This window comes from Peromyscus maniculatus, chromosome 17 (assembly GCF_049852395.1).
Source record: "Peromyscus maniculatus bairdii isolate BWxNUB_F1_BW_parent chromosome 17, HU_Pman_BW_mat_3.1, whole genome shotgun sequence".
In the NCBI taxonomy this organism is placed as follows: Eukaryota; Metazoa; Chordata; class Mammalia; order Rodentia; family Cricetidae; genus Peromyscus; species Peromyscus maniculatus.
Genome location: NC_134868.1, coordinates 2,179,732 through 2,195,151, shown reverse-complemented (window position 1 = coordinate 2,195,151; position 15,420 = coordinate 2,179,732). Strand labels below are relative to the sequence as shown.

Genomic DNA, 15,420 nt, shown 5'->3' with positions numbered 1-15,420 from the left:
GGCAAGCCTGGCCTTTATCTGACTGCCTTTAAATAAACAAAGGCAGTTATTTGAAGTTATTAAAGGTCTAATTCTCCATATGAACTCTCGGAACCAGCCAGGATGATCTGTTTCTCAGAGAGAAGGTCTGGGGTGGGCAGACCCTGGGCAGGGCACCTGTGCTTCCCACTGTACACCGCTGAGTGCTGGGAAGACCTCTGTGGGGAAAGCAGGGCCCACCAGGACCAGGGCGGGTTTCAATCAGCTCTAATGGGGCAGAGCTTCTCCCCCCACCCTGGGCACAATGGCCAAGGCCAGGACTGGAAACTCAGGTGCACAGGACAACCAAGAGGTCCCTGTCCTGGTGCTCTGGGGCCGGCTGCAGGAGAACAAGGAGCACACACATACAGGAGCCCTGCCTCACTCAACCTGGAATGACACAAGGGCCCTGGAAGCAGCTGAGCTTAGAATGTTCCGTCCAACATGGGTGGGCCAGTTTTAAGCTCTGTGACCTTAGTAAGATATTCAGCTTCTCTGGGCTTTGTCATAGGGAGGTAGAAATCTAACTCTCTTGTGGAAACAGTGTGTGCAACAGCTCCAGCTGCACACAAAACACAATATACATGCTGCGTTTGTGTACACACATGCAGACACAAACAACACACACAGAGTCTTAGCTCCCTTTAGCTCCTGCCTCGCTTTACTGAATGCTCCTTTAAAATCTTCAAACAAAACAAGACCTACTTTGATAAAGGGACCTAGGCCAGTCCTGTAGATAGCCCAAGTCAGGAAGAGAATCCACAACCTTGCATGGGACCGTGGTGACAGGCTTGCCTCCTGCAGCCTCAGAATTCCATGTGTACAGCACTTGGAAGGCAGAAGCGGGTCAATCTCTGTGAGTTCAAGGCCAGCCTGCTGGTCTACATAGTGAGGTCAAGGACGACAAAGCTATGTAGTCAAAACAAGAGGGCTGGAGAGGTGGCTCAGCGGTTGAGAGAGCACTGTCTGCTCTTCCAGAGGACCTGGGTTCTATTCCCAGCACCCACAACTGTCTATAACTTCAGTTCCAGGGGATCAAATACCTTCACACAGACATACATGCAGGAAAAACACCAATGCACACAAAATAAAAATGAATTAAAAAAAGAAAACCCAGTAACAAAGAATCCCATGTGTCACCCACCTGCTGCTCTCCAGCCAAGGTCACAGTGTGACCAAAGGGGCAAGGACCAGGAGGAAAAGTGCTGGGCAAACTAAAATCCCCATCGGGCCGCTGATGAGACAGGCCCCAACAAAGAAAGGAAGAGTGGGCTGGCTTTTCCCAAAACTGTCTCATGACCTAGAAGTCACCCAGCAAGATGCTGGGCCCTGTGTCACCCAGAGCAGCAGATACAGACTGAAGATCAGTGCACCAGGTCTGGGAGGCACATAGAGCTCAGGGTAAGGGCAGCAAGCACAGTTCCACTGCTCTGCCAGCTCTTCAAGTCCTAACAAGCTGCACACCAAGTAGCCAGACTCAAGGGCAGGGAGGCCACTTGTCCAGCATGGGCAGGCAGAGCCAGCTTTTCAGAATAGTGGCCATGCCACCACCCAGCTGACACAACAGAAGCAGGGTGCGGGGCACCTGAGCCATGATGGGAAGCAACAAGTGCAGCCAGCGTGAGTGAGAGACGCACAGAAGCCACTGGAGACAAACTGGAGCCAGAGAGGTCCCACTGGGCGTCTGGACAAGAGGAGCCGGGGTGAAGGAGAGAAAGCCCTGGGGGCGCACCAGGAGAGGGACCGTCAGATGGTCAGATCCACTGGGGGCGCACCAGGAGAGGGACCGTCAGATGGTCAGATCCACTGGGGGTGCACCAGGAGAGGGACCGTCAGATGGTCAGATCCACTGGGGGTGCACCAGGGGAGGGACCGTCAGATGGTCAGATCCACTGGGGGTGCACCAGGAGAGGGGCAGTCAGATGGTCAGATCCACTGGGGGTGCACCAGGGGAGGGACCGTCAGATGGTCAGATCCACTGGGGGTGCACCAGGAGAGGGGCAGTCAGATGGTCAGATCCACTGGGGGTGCACCAGGGGAGGGACCGTCAGATGGTCAGATCCACTGGGGGTACACCAGGAGAGGGGCCGTCAGATGGTCAGATCCACTGGGGGTGCACCAGGAGAGGGACCGTCAGATGGTCAGATCCACTGGGGGTGCACCAGGGGAGGGACCGTCAGATGGTCAGATCCACTGGGGGTACACCAGGAGAGGGGCAGTCAGATGGTCAGATCCACTGGGGGCAACAGCAACCTGATCCCCACTCGGGAAGTTCTCCTGTCCCCAAAGGGAACCCTAACCCAGGCCAAAGGAAGCCCGTCCACTGTATGTACGTGGTAGACAAACATGGGATCCCAGCACAGGGCAGACTGAGGCCGAGGGATCCCACAAATTGCTGCCTGGACTGCAAAGTGAGACCTTGTCTCAAAAAATTAACAAATGAGGTCCAAAAGACAGTTCAATGTGTAAAGTGCTTGTTACACAAGCCAGAACACAAGCTCAGCCTCCAGACCCCACACAAAGGTGGAAAGGGAGGACCAAGTGACTCCATAGTCCTTTGCCCGGTAAAGACACTGTGGCCTGTGCGCCCCCCCCCCATGTATACATACATATATATTCTCAGAGACAGCAGCTGACTTCGTACCCCTGCCTGGCCTGGAACTCACTATGTAGACTAGGCTGGCTTGAACTCACAGAGTGCCTCTGCCTCTGCGAGGACTAAAGCCAAGAGCCACCTTCCAGTTGGAAGCAAAGGGCAGTGCCCCTGACTCTGCCAGGCCACGACTGTGGTGACGTCTGTGCCTTCTAGTGTTTCCTTCCATTTTAAGCACTGAACACTTCTCATCAAATGCTCTGGTGTGCAGTCAGGTGATACAGGGACCAGGTACGGGTCAGTCCTGACCTGGCCTATGAGCCCCACGCCCCACCCTTCTATCCTAGGGCTTCCCCTGTATTCAGACGCTCATCCTGAGAAAAGTGGGGCAAGCCTGTGGGCAGTCCCGATGGGCACTATGACTACCTCGTCACCTTCGCTAGCACAAACACACCATTTTAGCCTCCGGCTTGACCACAAGTGGCTAAGGGCCAGAGTTGTCACAGGACAGCAGAGACAGAGGGACTGAAGTGGCTAGAAGCACCTCCTCTGGAAGGTGGGACTGCTGAACCATGGAACGGCCACACCTTCTCAGGTCCAGACAGTGCAGCCTTGCCAGCTCATACCCCCAATCACCTCCTTCCTGGAGTCAGCCATGGTGTCCATCTGCCTCCCAAGGGAGGCCAGGGACCTGGGCTTCAGAGCAAAGGCACCTGGCTGCCCCCGGCTGCCTGTCAAGCACAAGCAGAGGGCTAGTCCCACAGGGCAGATCAGGACTACGGCCCAGGAGAGCTGCAAATATGATTCCTGTTGCCACCTCGCAAAGGCCTCTCAGTGACTGAGCTGTGTTCCCACCAAGCCATCCTTCGGCTTCTAGGACACCCAAGGTCCACATGTGGGGACTCCAGCATGCGGACTGAGGTCTGGGGTCTGACCCTGGCTCTCATCCTAGTCTACCTTCCAGATATGGGTCACAGATGCATGGGGGCAGGCAGCTTCTACTGGTACATGCCAGTCTGCTGCCCTGGTGTGGCCACACCTTATATAAAGTACCTGGCCTGCAGGTGATCTGCGAGTCCCCTTGGGCTCCCTGCTGTAGGCCACCTCACTCTAAAGTCCACATGCCCTGACCCTGGGGTAAGGCGTATGGCAGGGGCTGGGCACACCTGCAGCTCTCCTGAGCTCCTGAGCCTCCAGGCGTCACAGCTACCCTCACTGGCGTCCCTGTCACCTCCTAAGGTAGCCAGGGTTTCAATGTACTCACACAATAGAGGAGCTGGGAAGGAAAAGTGAGGGTGGGGACATCTGGGGTCCCAGGACAGACAATCATCCAATCAAGGCCCTGGGCAGTACCACTCCTTGAGGACAGGAGCTGCACCCACCTCATGAAGCTACAACAGTAGTGGCTGGGGCCCTGTCAATCATGCCAGGCTCTGGAGACCCCTGTTCTGTAAGGATGGAGCCTGACCTTCCTAGCTGAGAGGAAACAGAGCATCCTCCCTGGGGGAGGTGCTAAGAAAAAGGGAGAAAGCAGGAGGAAGACAGCAGGGAGGGCCAGACCTCAGCTCCCAGCCTGCTCAGCACAGCAGGCTTCCTACCTGTGGACAGCCACCAACAGAGAAGCCTTGTCAATTGGGGAGGGGTGAATGCCCTGGACCCCCCGTGGCAGATTGGCACAGGCCCCCACTGTCCCTTCCCCACATCAAATGTCCTGAGCCAAGCACATTTCCCTGGAACAAGCGTTGGGTGCCTCAGGCCAACTCCAGAAATAGAGGCTCAGGAAGGAACACGCTCTTCTAGCTGCAGTCTGCCCTGCCCTCAGACAGCTCCCAGGGAGATCTCCACAAGGCACACCACCCTGAATACTGGCCCCCTGGAGACATGAGGACGCACACGAGAAAGCCTTCTCGAGTCCAGCTCTCACAGACACACACTCACCCCAGCTGTCCCCGTCTGCTGGCTCTGCCTCAGGACAGCCGCCATGCGGACTGCTAAACCTCCCCTATGGAGGCACCAGCAGTGGGCTGGGTGGGGAGAGAGGAGGGCTGCAGTCAGCGCCCAGAGTGAGGCAACAGACCAGATGCTAAGCTCCTTCCCTCGCACTGCAAGGCTCCAGCCCACCAGGGACCAGGGCAGGGATGCATGGCCTTTAAACAGCAAATGTGCCAGCCAGCTCATGGACACCCAGGTGTCCCCTAGGTCCCTCTGCAAGCAGCACAGGCGTGTCACTGTCCTGTGGATCTGTGGAGGTTCCTGGGCTGCAGGCGTCCCCAGGAAGCACCTTGGGGAAACCCAATGTCATCCATGCAGACGATGTGATGTTGATGGACATTCCCTGACAGGACAACACCATAGCCATGGGACTCTCTCCCCAGTCTCAGTACAACCCTGAGACCACAGCTGGGGCGGGGGGGGGGGGGGGGGGGGGGGGAGGCGGCTACATGGGAGGGCAGGGCCAACACTCTCAGCCTGTCTCACATGATGTCACGCTAAAACATTATCTACAAGGACAGGGCAGCCTGGACGGAACCCTTGGCTTGGTTTAGGGCAATCACAGGGACAGTGTCCTCTCCATCTACTGAGCCAAGAGCAGCACAGGACACCAAAAAGGATCGTCCCCCTCACAGTTGTGACAACAGAGGCTGTAAGGACCCTCTGGAAAACCAGGCAAGCCACATAAGGACATAAGTCCTGGACCATCAGAATCCTGGGGACAAGCCTTCAGAAGCTGAGGACAGGGAACACCTGGGGTCCTCTCCTGAGGGTCCTGCCTACCTTCTAGCCTTGGGACTGACTGTGGATGTGACAGTGTCCTCATCATCTCAGAGCCTTGCTGGGCCTGAAGTCACGCCCGGATGTGGGGAGACCACGAGGTCCATAGCAGGAAGCGCAATTTCCCTGAAAAACCACTGTTTAAGAGCAAGAAGGAAGGAGCGGGGGTGGTGTGGAGGTGGCACAGCTGTGACCCAGCACTGTGGCAGGAGGACCTCAAGTGTTGGGCAGTCTGGGCTACATAGAGAAACCCTGCCTTAAAAAACTAAGAGAGAAGCTGGATGTGGTGGTGCACGCCTTTAATCCCAGCTCCCAGGAGGCAGAGCCAGGTGGATCTCTGAGTTCGAGGCCAGCCTGGTCTACAAAGTGAGATCCAGGACAGCCAGGGCTACACAGAGACACCCTGTCTCAAACAAACAAACAAAACAACCATGAGAGAGGGGCCACAAAGTTGGCTCGGCAGACAGTGACACTTGATGTGTAAGCCTGGCGACAAACACAGCCAAAACTACGTAGAGACCCTACTTCAAAAAAAATGAACCAATTTGTGAGAGAGAAGTGGGGAGCATGGGAGAGACAGAGACAGACAGACAGACAAACAGACAGACAGAGAGAAGAGGGAGGGAGAGAGAGGGACCACTTGGGGAAGGCAAGGAGACCTTGAGTTACCCGGGCCTGAAGGCTGGCACTCCACTAGGAAGGGCAGGTGAGGACTCCCTCAGCCCACAGACCAGCTCTTGAACTGAAGGGCCTGATCTGGTGTTTGCAGGGCAGGGCAGTCATGCCACCCATGTGCACCTGAGTACACACACCCCTGCTGGAGGTCAGGGCTTCTCCCCACAGCCCATGAATTTGATAGCAGATACCCTCCCTCCTCCCTCCTTCCCACTCACCTCCAGCCAGCGACATGAGGTCAGTCTAGGAGGGAGAGCATGGCGAAGGGACGACACACAGGCAAGGAGACAAGAAGGCCTGGTAGCCAAGGCTGCCCCACCTGTTCAACATCCCTAGAGGGCAGCTCCTGGCTTCATGGCCTTGGTGCTGCTCCAGCCAGGAGAAGTCTCAGTTCCCCACAGGCCACCTTTCTCTTTCGCAGTGCCAGGAAAGGCCAGCACCATGCCTGAGGCCACGGCCGACCTCTAGTCAAGGGGCTGGGAGTGCTGGATCTGACGTCAAGCGTGGGACACTACCAGAGCCCTGCTGCTGTAAGGCTGGGGAGCAGTGAGGACGGAGACCCTCCTCCCTCCATGGGTTAAGGACCACCAAGGCACTCCCCAAGCCTCTTCATCCTGTATCCCAAGGGTACTGGCTTGGAAGCCTTTCCACCAACGGGCAGTGGTCACACCACGTCACTAAGCCAGGAGGCCACTAGGACCTTCCTGTCACTTGGCCCTTCTGAATCAACAGCCCAAGCCGGTCTCCAATGGTAAAGGTGCTTGCTTCAAGGCCCACCATCTGAGTCTGCTCCTAAGACTACATGAAGGTGGGAGGGGACTCCAGTACTGACCTCTGACCGCCACACACACCCTCACTTAATTACAAATAAAGACAAATCTAGCCAACCGTGGTGTCGCACACCTTTAATCTCAGAACTTGGGAGGCAGAGGCAGGTGGATCTCTGTGAGCTCTGGGCCAGCCTGATCTACATGGTGAGTTTCAGGACAGCCAGGACTACACAGAGAAACTTTGTCTTGAAAATACCAAAATGAATAAATAAAGATAAACCTAAAGGAAGCCGGGCGTTGGTGGCGCACGCCTTTAATCCCAGCACTCGGGAGGCAGAGCCAGGCGGATCTCTGTGAGTTCGAGGCCAGCCTGGGCTACCAAGTGAGCTCCAGGAAAGGCGCAAAGCTACACAGAGAAACCCTGTCTCGAAAAAACCAAAAAAAAAAAAAAAAAAAAAAAAAAAAACCTAAAGGAAAAACTGCAGGGCTAGTCATCACAATGGCACACCTTCACCCTTCCCAGCGCTGGGGTGAGGGGAGCACACACACTGGAGGATAGGCTGGGCATGCGCGGTGGTGCATGTCCAGCACTCAGGAGGCAGAGGCAAGAGGTTCTCTATGAGTTCAAGGATATCCTGGTCTAATAATAAGTTCTAGGACAGCCTGGGCTTTGTAGAGAGCCCCTTTCTGAAAACACACAAACAAAACCCAGCAAGATGTCCAGGGTGAAAACAGCACATGGCCTCTCACCGTCTCTGGCCGTTTCTTGTGATCTGCAGCCTACCCAGAGGGAGCCATGCAGGCACGGCGGCATGGCACTGGCCATCCAGCTTTCAGAGGGCTAATAAGGGACGGGCCATGTCTGTATTAAGGTAAGACAGGCACCATCCACTGCCCCAAGACACCAGGACCCAGGGTGGCACAGTGGCCTTGAAGAACCACAACCAGTGACTGTCCCTTGGCTTTTTGAGGGGGACATGGCTTTGTCACACCCTCTCCAAGCGTGTAGGACAGTCACTGGGGAAGAATTCAGCAGAACATATTAAGAGCGGCATCCCCAGCTGGGTGGCCATGTCACACGCCTTTAATCTCAGCACTCAGGAGGCAGAGGCAGGCGGATCTCTGTGAGTTCCAGGCCAGCCTGGTCTACAGAGTGAGTTCTAGGACAGCCTGGACGACACAGAGAAACCCTGTCTCACAAGAGAGAGAGACAGAGACAGAATGAATGAATGAATGAATGAATGAATGAAAGAAAGAGTGGCATCCCCACACTAAGCTTGGTCCTCCGTGCAAAAGATGACCAGACCTCCAGGAACTGCATCCACCCCTCTCAAGAGTCCTAGCTGGGCTGCATGGCTCCAAGGCGGCACACTACAAAGCCTGCTGCCACACTCAGCTGGAGGTGTGGCCACGAGTCACTGAGACCTTCCAGCCACCTTCTCTGCATTTCCAGTCACACTTGCCCAAGTGATGGAGCCTCTGCCCCCAGCCCGGGCCTCAGCACCTCCCGCATCTGCCTGCCACTGGGCCAGTCACCACTCATGCAATGCGCTGCTGACTCTAACATCTGATGCTGAGTCACTTGAAAACCTGGAGGGACAGGCTATTTCCAAAATGCCACACCCATTCAAGCCACCTTCAAACATGGTGCTCACCAGATGACTGTGGGCAATGGCACCTGACACCCTGAGTTCAATCCTCAGGACCCGTGTGGTGGAAGGAGAAAGCCAGCTCCTACAAGCTGTCCTCTGACATGCACGCACACACGTGGCCGGGGTACTCACTACTCCACGTCGTCACCTGCCTGGTGGAGTCCAGGCCCTGGGGTGTCATCTCTATAAAGAGAGAGTGAATGGAAGTGGCCAAGAGAACAAAAACCATGGGGACAGAGAGAGAAGAAGAGCGAGGAAGGGAAAGAGAAGGGAACGAGGGAGGGAGGGAGGGAAAAGAAGAGCGGGTCGTCATGGCACACACCTATCATCCCAGCACCAAGGGGTGAGGCAGGGAAGGCAGCGTCCTGGGCCAGTCTGGCCCTAAGTGAGAACCCCCTCCTCAGACCTGCCTCATGTCCTCTGCCTGCTCCTGGGATGCGATGCCAGCCAAGGCCCAGAGCTTCTGGCCTCCTCTGGGCCTCGCTGCCTCCAGCTTGCCTCCCCCTGCTCAGCATACCGCTCCTGGGCCGTACCAGTGACCCGAGTGCTGACTTCTCGGACTTCCCTAGCGCACCTTCACCCAGAGCACTGGTGTGCACAGGAAAGCACATCCGGGCGCCAGCCCTCCAGCTCCCCACAGCAGACCTTCCCAGGGTCACACACCACACCCAGCACACGTTTGACCAAGGAACACAGTGCCGCAGTGTGGGAGGTGCAGAGGTCAAAATGAAAAGCTCGGGAGGCTGGGGCACTCAATCGTCACTATCTTCCTAGCACGCTCTAGTGCCGGGGTCCCATCCCCAGAGTTACAAAGAAAAACCGAGGGACTGGACAGACGGCTCAGCAGTTGAGAGCACCAGTTGCTCTTGCGGAGGGCTCAGGTTCAGTTCCCAGTACCCTCACGGTGACCCACAACCATCTCTAACTCCAGTTCCAGGCGATCTGGCACCAGGCATGAAAGTGGTGTATCGATAAAAACATCCATTCACACAAAATAAAAATTAAAACAAACAAACAAAACAGACCGGCCAGGAAAGCTTGGCTGGAGTGCAGCTCAGTGGTGGCCACCCGCACAGGCTTTAAGGTTTCAGGGACAACAAACTGTCTACAACCAGGGAAGAGAGAGAGACAATCGCATGCATGTCTGACCATCAAGAGTCTGTGGCGGTGGTGGCGCATGCCTTTAATCCCGGCACTCAGGAGGCAGAGGCAGGCGGATCTCTGTGAGTTTGAGGCCAGCCTGGTCTACAGAGCGAGCTCCAGGACAGCCTGGTCTACAGAGCGAGCTCCAGGCCAGCCTGGTCTACAGAGCAAGCTCCAGGACAGCCAGGGTTACACAGAGAGACCCTGTCTCCAGGAGTGGGGTGGTAGGGTGGAGAGGATGGGATGCCTACAGGCTGCAGGCGCAGTCACAGCTGTCTTCTGTGGGGCTCCTCTGTGCCAGCTGTGCACACAGTAAAAAGGAGACAACGTTTCCCATGTGCTACAAACAGACAAAAAGGGACTCCGGGGATCATGGGGTGCCTGCCCCCACCCCAAACCCTTGGGCCTGGTTCCTCAGCAGGGAGTCTCCTGCCTGCAGGATGCATTAGAGTACAGGCTGTGACACTGGTGGGACAGTCTCCTCAGGATGGCCTACTTGGACACCAGCTTTTCTTTTGATTGAACTGTGACACCACAGCTGGGTGTGGTGGCCAACACCTGTCCCCCAAGCACTTGGGAAGCAGAGGGCTAGCCTGTGCTACATGACAGCTGTCTACGAGGGAAAAGAGTGAGAGCAGACAGCGTCTACCTGCTGTGGCTGCCCACACACTAGCGTGAGACCACTTGGAGACACTCCCAGGGACCCATGGGACTGCAGAGCTGACACAAATCCACTTATGAGACTCAAGAACACCCAGGTCAACCAGCAGGAGTCCAGTGTGTGCCCTGATCGCCCCATCCAGGGTCTCCCGTGGGCCTGGCTTGGGTGAGTAGGAAAAGCAGCCATGTTTTCCACGCTGGGTAGTTCCTCCCTCAAGGCCGCCAGGATGTCACAATCCCGGTGTGCTGTCAAAACTGCTTGCAGGGTGATGAACTCTGGCCTGCAGATGAGTCAACAGAGGGGTGGGTTCCGAGTGCCTGCTGTTTACACACCGTCACCGTGGCCACAGTCAGGCAGCCGGAAGTACAATCAAGGGTCACAGTGGCCAGGGAGGTGCTGAGTCCTCGGCACACACAACCGTCAGCCCCTGAAGACTCCATCTCCAGGCTGCTTCCCTCTTGCTCTAGTTTTCGGAGTACTCAGGTCGGCACCATCCAGCACCTCCCTGGAGACACACACAGGGAAGCCACGCCCCAGCAGGCCAAAGGCACAAGGCCGCACACTCTGATGCCCACACCAGCATGCTGCACCTGCCTGGCAGAGCCACAGCCCTCTGAGGCCTTGATGCCTGGCTCCGGAGCCACCTCCCTGCTTAGAGGTTCTGAGAGGTGACTCAGCCTCTAGAGCCACCACCCGTGACCTCACCTGAAAACTGGACCTGCTCCCCGATGGGGCTGACTGGAATGGATGGCACAGGCAAGCAAGAGGTGATCCCAAGGAGGTGATCCTGTCACACTCCAGCTTCCTCTGAAAACAGGGCACAGCACAGACATGCCAGTGAGGTGTGACGGTCCCTCAGTCACTGAGTGTACTCTAGGGACACTGGCAGACTGGCCTGAGGCCCCTGTGCATGGAAAGGAAGCCTGGGACAGACCCCTCTGTCCATGGTGTGCCTCAAGGAACACTAGCCCACTCTGTTCAGGGCAGTGTCCTGGTAATTCCAAAAGGCTGGAGTCCCCAGGGATAAGTGAACCACGCCAGGAAGGTGCGGGCTTAGCTGGGGCTCCTCTTGCCCCATACTCAGCTTTTCCCATGGTGCAGCACAGTGAGCCAGGCCCCCAATGCCCTTCGAAGCCCTATCTGACCATCAGAGCCCTACTTCACTTCTTCTTCCTCCTCCTCCTCTTTCCTTCTTCTTCTTCCTTCCTTCCTTCCTTTTTTTGTTTGGTTTTCCGAGACAGGGTTTCTCTGTGTAGTTTTGTTGCCTGTCCTGGATCTCACTCTGTAGACCAGGCTGGCCTTGAACTCACAGAGATCCGCCTGCCTCTGCCTCCCGAGTGCTGGGATTAAAGGCATGCACCGCCGCCGCCGCCGCCGCCGCCGCCGCCACCCAGCCCTACTTCACTTCTTATTGACATCTACCCTGGTGGATCTCCCTTGCCCATCTCTGCCAACTCCAGAGGATTCTAGAACATCAGGTGTAACATGAGGGGTACATCTCAGTGCCTCTGGGACCACAGGCCCGCCCTATGCTGACAGGGGAGGACAGTGCAGGATGGGCCCAGAAAGTGGCCTCCTACAGGCAAGTGACAGCTGCCCAGAGACATGGGGCAGAGCAGAATGCAGGCCAGAGCACTCTCAGTAGAAGCTGGGGCTCAGGTGGGAGTGGAAGTCTGCAGACCCAAGAAGGGTCTGGAGGGGTCAGGTCCTTGCTAGCCCATAGGCTCTCAAGGCTCTGCTGGACCCTGCTGGAACCCTCAATTTCCCCTGACCTCTCTTTCCACCAAGGACAGGGTGGGTGCATGCGGCCACCGAGCCCACCTAGCCAACACGGATGAACTACAATGGAATCTCATGGCCGTCAGGGACGTGCCTCTCCGTAGCCTCTCGGTAGCCGACAGCTGTTCTGGAAGGATGAGAAGACCACATTTCCTTCTCTTTTCTAAAGCCACACCCACTGCGCCCCAACACACACAGAAGTGCCACATCAGCACCAGTTTGGCTTGGGAACGTTTTAAAGTTTGTTTAGCCCAGGCTGGCCTTGAGCTCCTAACTCTCCTGCCTCATCCTACCCAGCCCTGGGACCCCAGGCAGTTTGTGTTTTTGTTTGTTTCTTTTTTTACATTCCAGGAGAAAAAGCCCCAAGTCCCAGGTAGGGTGGACTCTGGTGGTCCCTGTGGCTGTGCCCTGAACTGGCATGGTCTTCTGTTCCAGTACAGGCTACCACACATTTCGCAGCCCTCTACTGAAACACACCCAGCCCCTTCCCTAGGCCACACACAGCCGTTCCACAGCTAGTTCCTTCAAGTCCCTGAAGTTAAGAAAAGCTCCTGGCAATTCAAAATAAAATACAGGACTGTGCTAGGGCACAGCTGTCAAGCCAACACGGAAAGCCAAGGCAGGAGAGCCCTGAGTTCACAGCCAGCTTGGGCTTCAGCACAGGACCACGTCTTTAAAAATAAAGAACTGGTGGTACAGCTCAATGGTGAGCGACTGCCCAGCAGGCTCAAGGCCCGGCGGCTGGAAAAGCCAGAGTAACCAACCCGCGCAGGTGGCTTTTAGTGGGGCATAACTCAAAGCAGGAAGAACAGAAATGGTGCTGGCTCTGTGAGCGTCAGCTGTTGACCAGTACCTCTCTAGTCACCAAAGTTTCTCCAAGTCCCTCCTGACCACCATCCCAAACCTGCCCCTTCCTGCACAGAAGTAAGATTAAATCCGAGCCAGGCATGGAAGCACACACCTTTAGTCTCAGCTCTCTGCAAGCAAAGGCAAGTAGACCTTGTGAGGTGGAAGTCAGCCTGGCCTACCTGACAAATCCCAGTCAAACCAGGACTACATAGTGAAGACTTAAAAACACACAGCCAGAGCAGGGTGGTGGTGGCGCACACCTTTAATCCCAGCACTCAGGAGGCAGAGGCAGGTGGATCTCTGTGAGTTCGAGGCCAGCCTGGTCTACGGAGTGAGATCCAGGAAAGGCGCAAAGCTACACAGAGTAACCTTGTCTCGGGGGAAAAAAAAAAGAAACAAACAAACAAAAACCCCAAAACAACAACAGAAAAAATCCACAAACAAACAAAAACCCCAAAACAACAACAGAAAAAAATCCACAAACAAACAAACAGCCAGAGTTTGGAGCCAGGTGGTGGTGGTGGCAGTGGCAGCGATTGACAGCAAATCCCAGCACTCAGGAGGCAGAGGCAGGTGGATATCCATGACTTTGAGACCAGCCTGGTCTACAGAGTGAGTTCCAGGGCTGCCAGGGCTACACAGAGGAACCCTGTCTTGAAAAACTAAGCAAACAAACAATGTATCTCTGAAGCTGGACTAGTGGTGTGTGCCTGTCTGCCACCTTGGCACTTAGAGAGTCATGAGTTTGAGACCAAGCTAACATAGAATGAGGATCCGATGCTGACAAGAGATTAAACTTCAAAGTCGCCGTGCCACTTAAGTGCCGTGTCAGCTTTCCAGATAAACACAGGGTTGGACTGCCCCAAACTGAATGCTGCCAGCCAGGCTCCCTCGTGGTCAGTCACCCTGCGGCAGGCATGGCTGGCTTCCGTGGGGTGCGTGCATGGCGGCCTGCAGCTCCACAAGCGTCCTCACACGAGGAAAACCAAGCTTGGTTAGGGATGTAACACACACCCGGAATTAAAAATAACAGTATGACAGTGCTGCTGGGGAGAAGGTGGTGGGGCGCCAGGCCAGGCCGCCACCGCCACCAGGTACCAAGTCCACCTGACGTGGTGACTCACGCTCTGGTCCAGCCGTTTCTGGAAAAAGTCCTGGTCCTCCAGGACTAGTCGGATGGCCCAAGGGGAAAGACTCCAGGTTGGAATCCCAACCAGGAAGAGTGGCTGGGCCCGTCACCCAATGGCTACCACCCAAGTCCCTGCCACCCCGTCCTCCTCATCTGCAGGGGCGCTTTCCGCCTCATGATGTGGCACCCGACAAGGGAAGAACTTATCTCTTCCCAAAGAGCTTCAATCCTGTCCTAGAAAGGAGGAGACTGAGGCCCAGCACAGGCAGGAAGTGGCTCAGGGAAGTGATGGAGGGAGGCGGGAAGAGGCAGGCTCCCCAGACGCTGACTGGGGAAGGAATTCCTAGCTGGCCAATGGTCCTGCGCATGTCCCGGGCAGGAAGAAACCACATTCCTTCCTAGTTACTCTGCTCCCTCGACCGCGTCAACACCCCCTGCGCCAGCACAGGCAAACACACGTCCCCGACACATCCGACACCCCGGTCACCTCCCCCGGACACCTCCAACTTCGGCCCCGGCGGACCGGGCTGGTGCCAGGGCGTGGGTGGCGCATCCAGGTGTGCCCGGGGGGAGGCCCAGGAGGAGGGGCACAGCCGGGGCCCCCAACGCCGTCCCCAAACCAGGAGCAGTCCCGAAGGCCTCGGAAGACGGGAGGACCGTGCGGGGCGCCGACCGGAGAGGCCGCCGCGGCCACCGTGGGCAGCTCAGTGGGTCCAGGATCTGGGGTCGGCCCGAAAACTCCCGTCTAAAGCGCCCCTGTCATCCCAGCACTGAAGAGGCTGAGGAGGAGGATGACCGTCAGTTCAGGGCCAACCTGGGCTACGCAGGAAGGCCTGTTTTACAAAAAGCCGGAAGAGCAGGCTCAACCTGAGAGATGTCGGCGGGGCCGGTCACGGTGTCCCAGGTGCGGACGCGGCCTTGCCCCCCACAGGTGCCCCCGGCGCCGCCCGCCCGCCGGGACGCCGCGCCGCTCACCTGGTGGGCCCGGTAGCTCTCGAAAGCCTTCAAGGCGCTGTCGGTGAGCTTCACGTGGAACACCGACACCCTGCTGCCGTCGCTCACGCGCCCGCACGACAGCCCGTAGCTCCGAGCCTCCTTCAGCGCCGCCATCTTGTAACCATCTCTCCCCCGCCCCCTCCTCGGCGACGGCGCCCGGGCGCCGGCCCCGCCCCTCCCCGCCGCCCTCCGACGCGCTGCATTATTCATGAGGCCCGCGCGGCCACGCCCCCTCCACGCGCGCCGCGGCGGAGCCGGCGGACGAGCGGCCACGCCCTCGGGCCCCGAGACCGCGAGTCCCGCGGCTTTAGCCACGCCTTTCCCGCGCGCCCCCCGAACGCGCCCGCAAGAAACCGCTACGCACTGGCCCCGCCCCACAGGTC

General features: G+C 57.0%; 1 protein-coding gene across 1 annotated transcript in view; it reads right to left on the bottom strand.

Annotated features, from left to right (window-relative positions):
- Ell (elongation factor for RNA polymerase II) overlaps positions 1 to 15,212 on the bottom strand; it is a 44,530-nt gene extending 29,318 nt beyond the window's left edge. The window contains exon 1 of the mRNA XM_006989154.4: positions 15,017 to 15,212. Coding sequence (XP_006989216.1) covers positions 15,017 to 15,151 — 135 coding nt within the window. The 5' untranslated portion in view covers positions 15,152 to 15,212. The remainder of the gene's footprint in view (positions 1 to 15,016) is intronic.
- Positions 15,213 to 15,420: the final 208 nt, after the last annotated feature.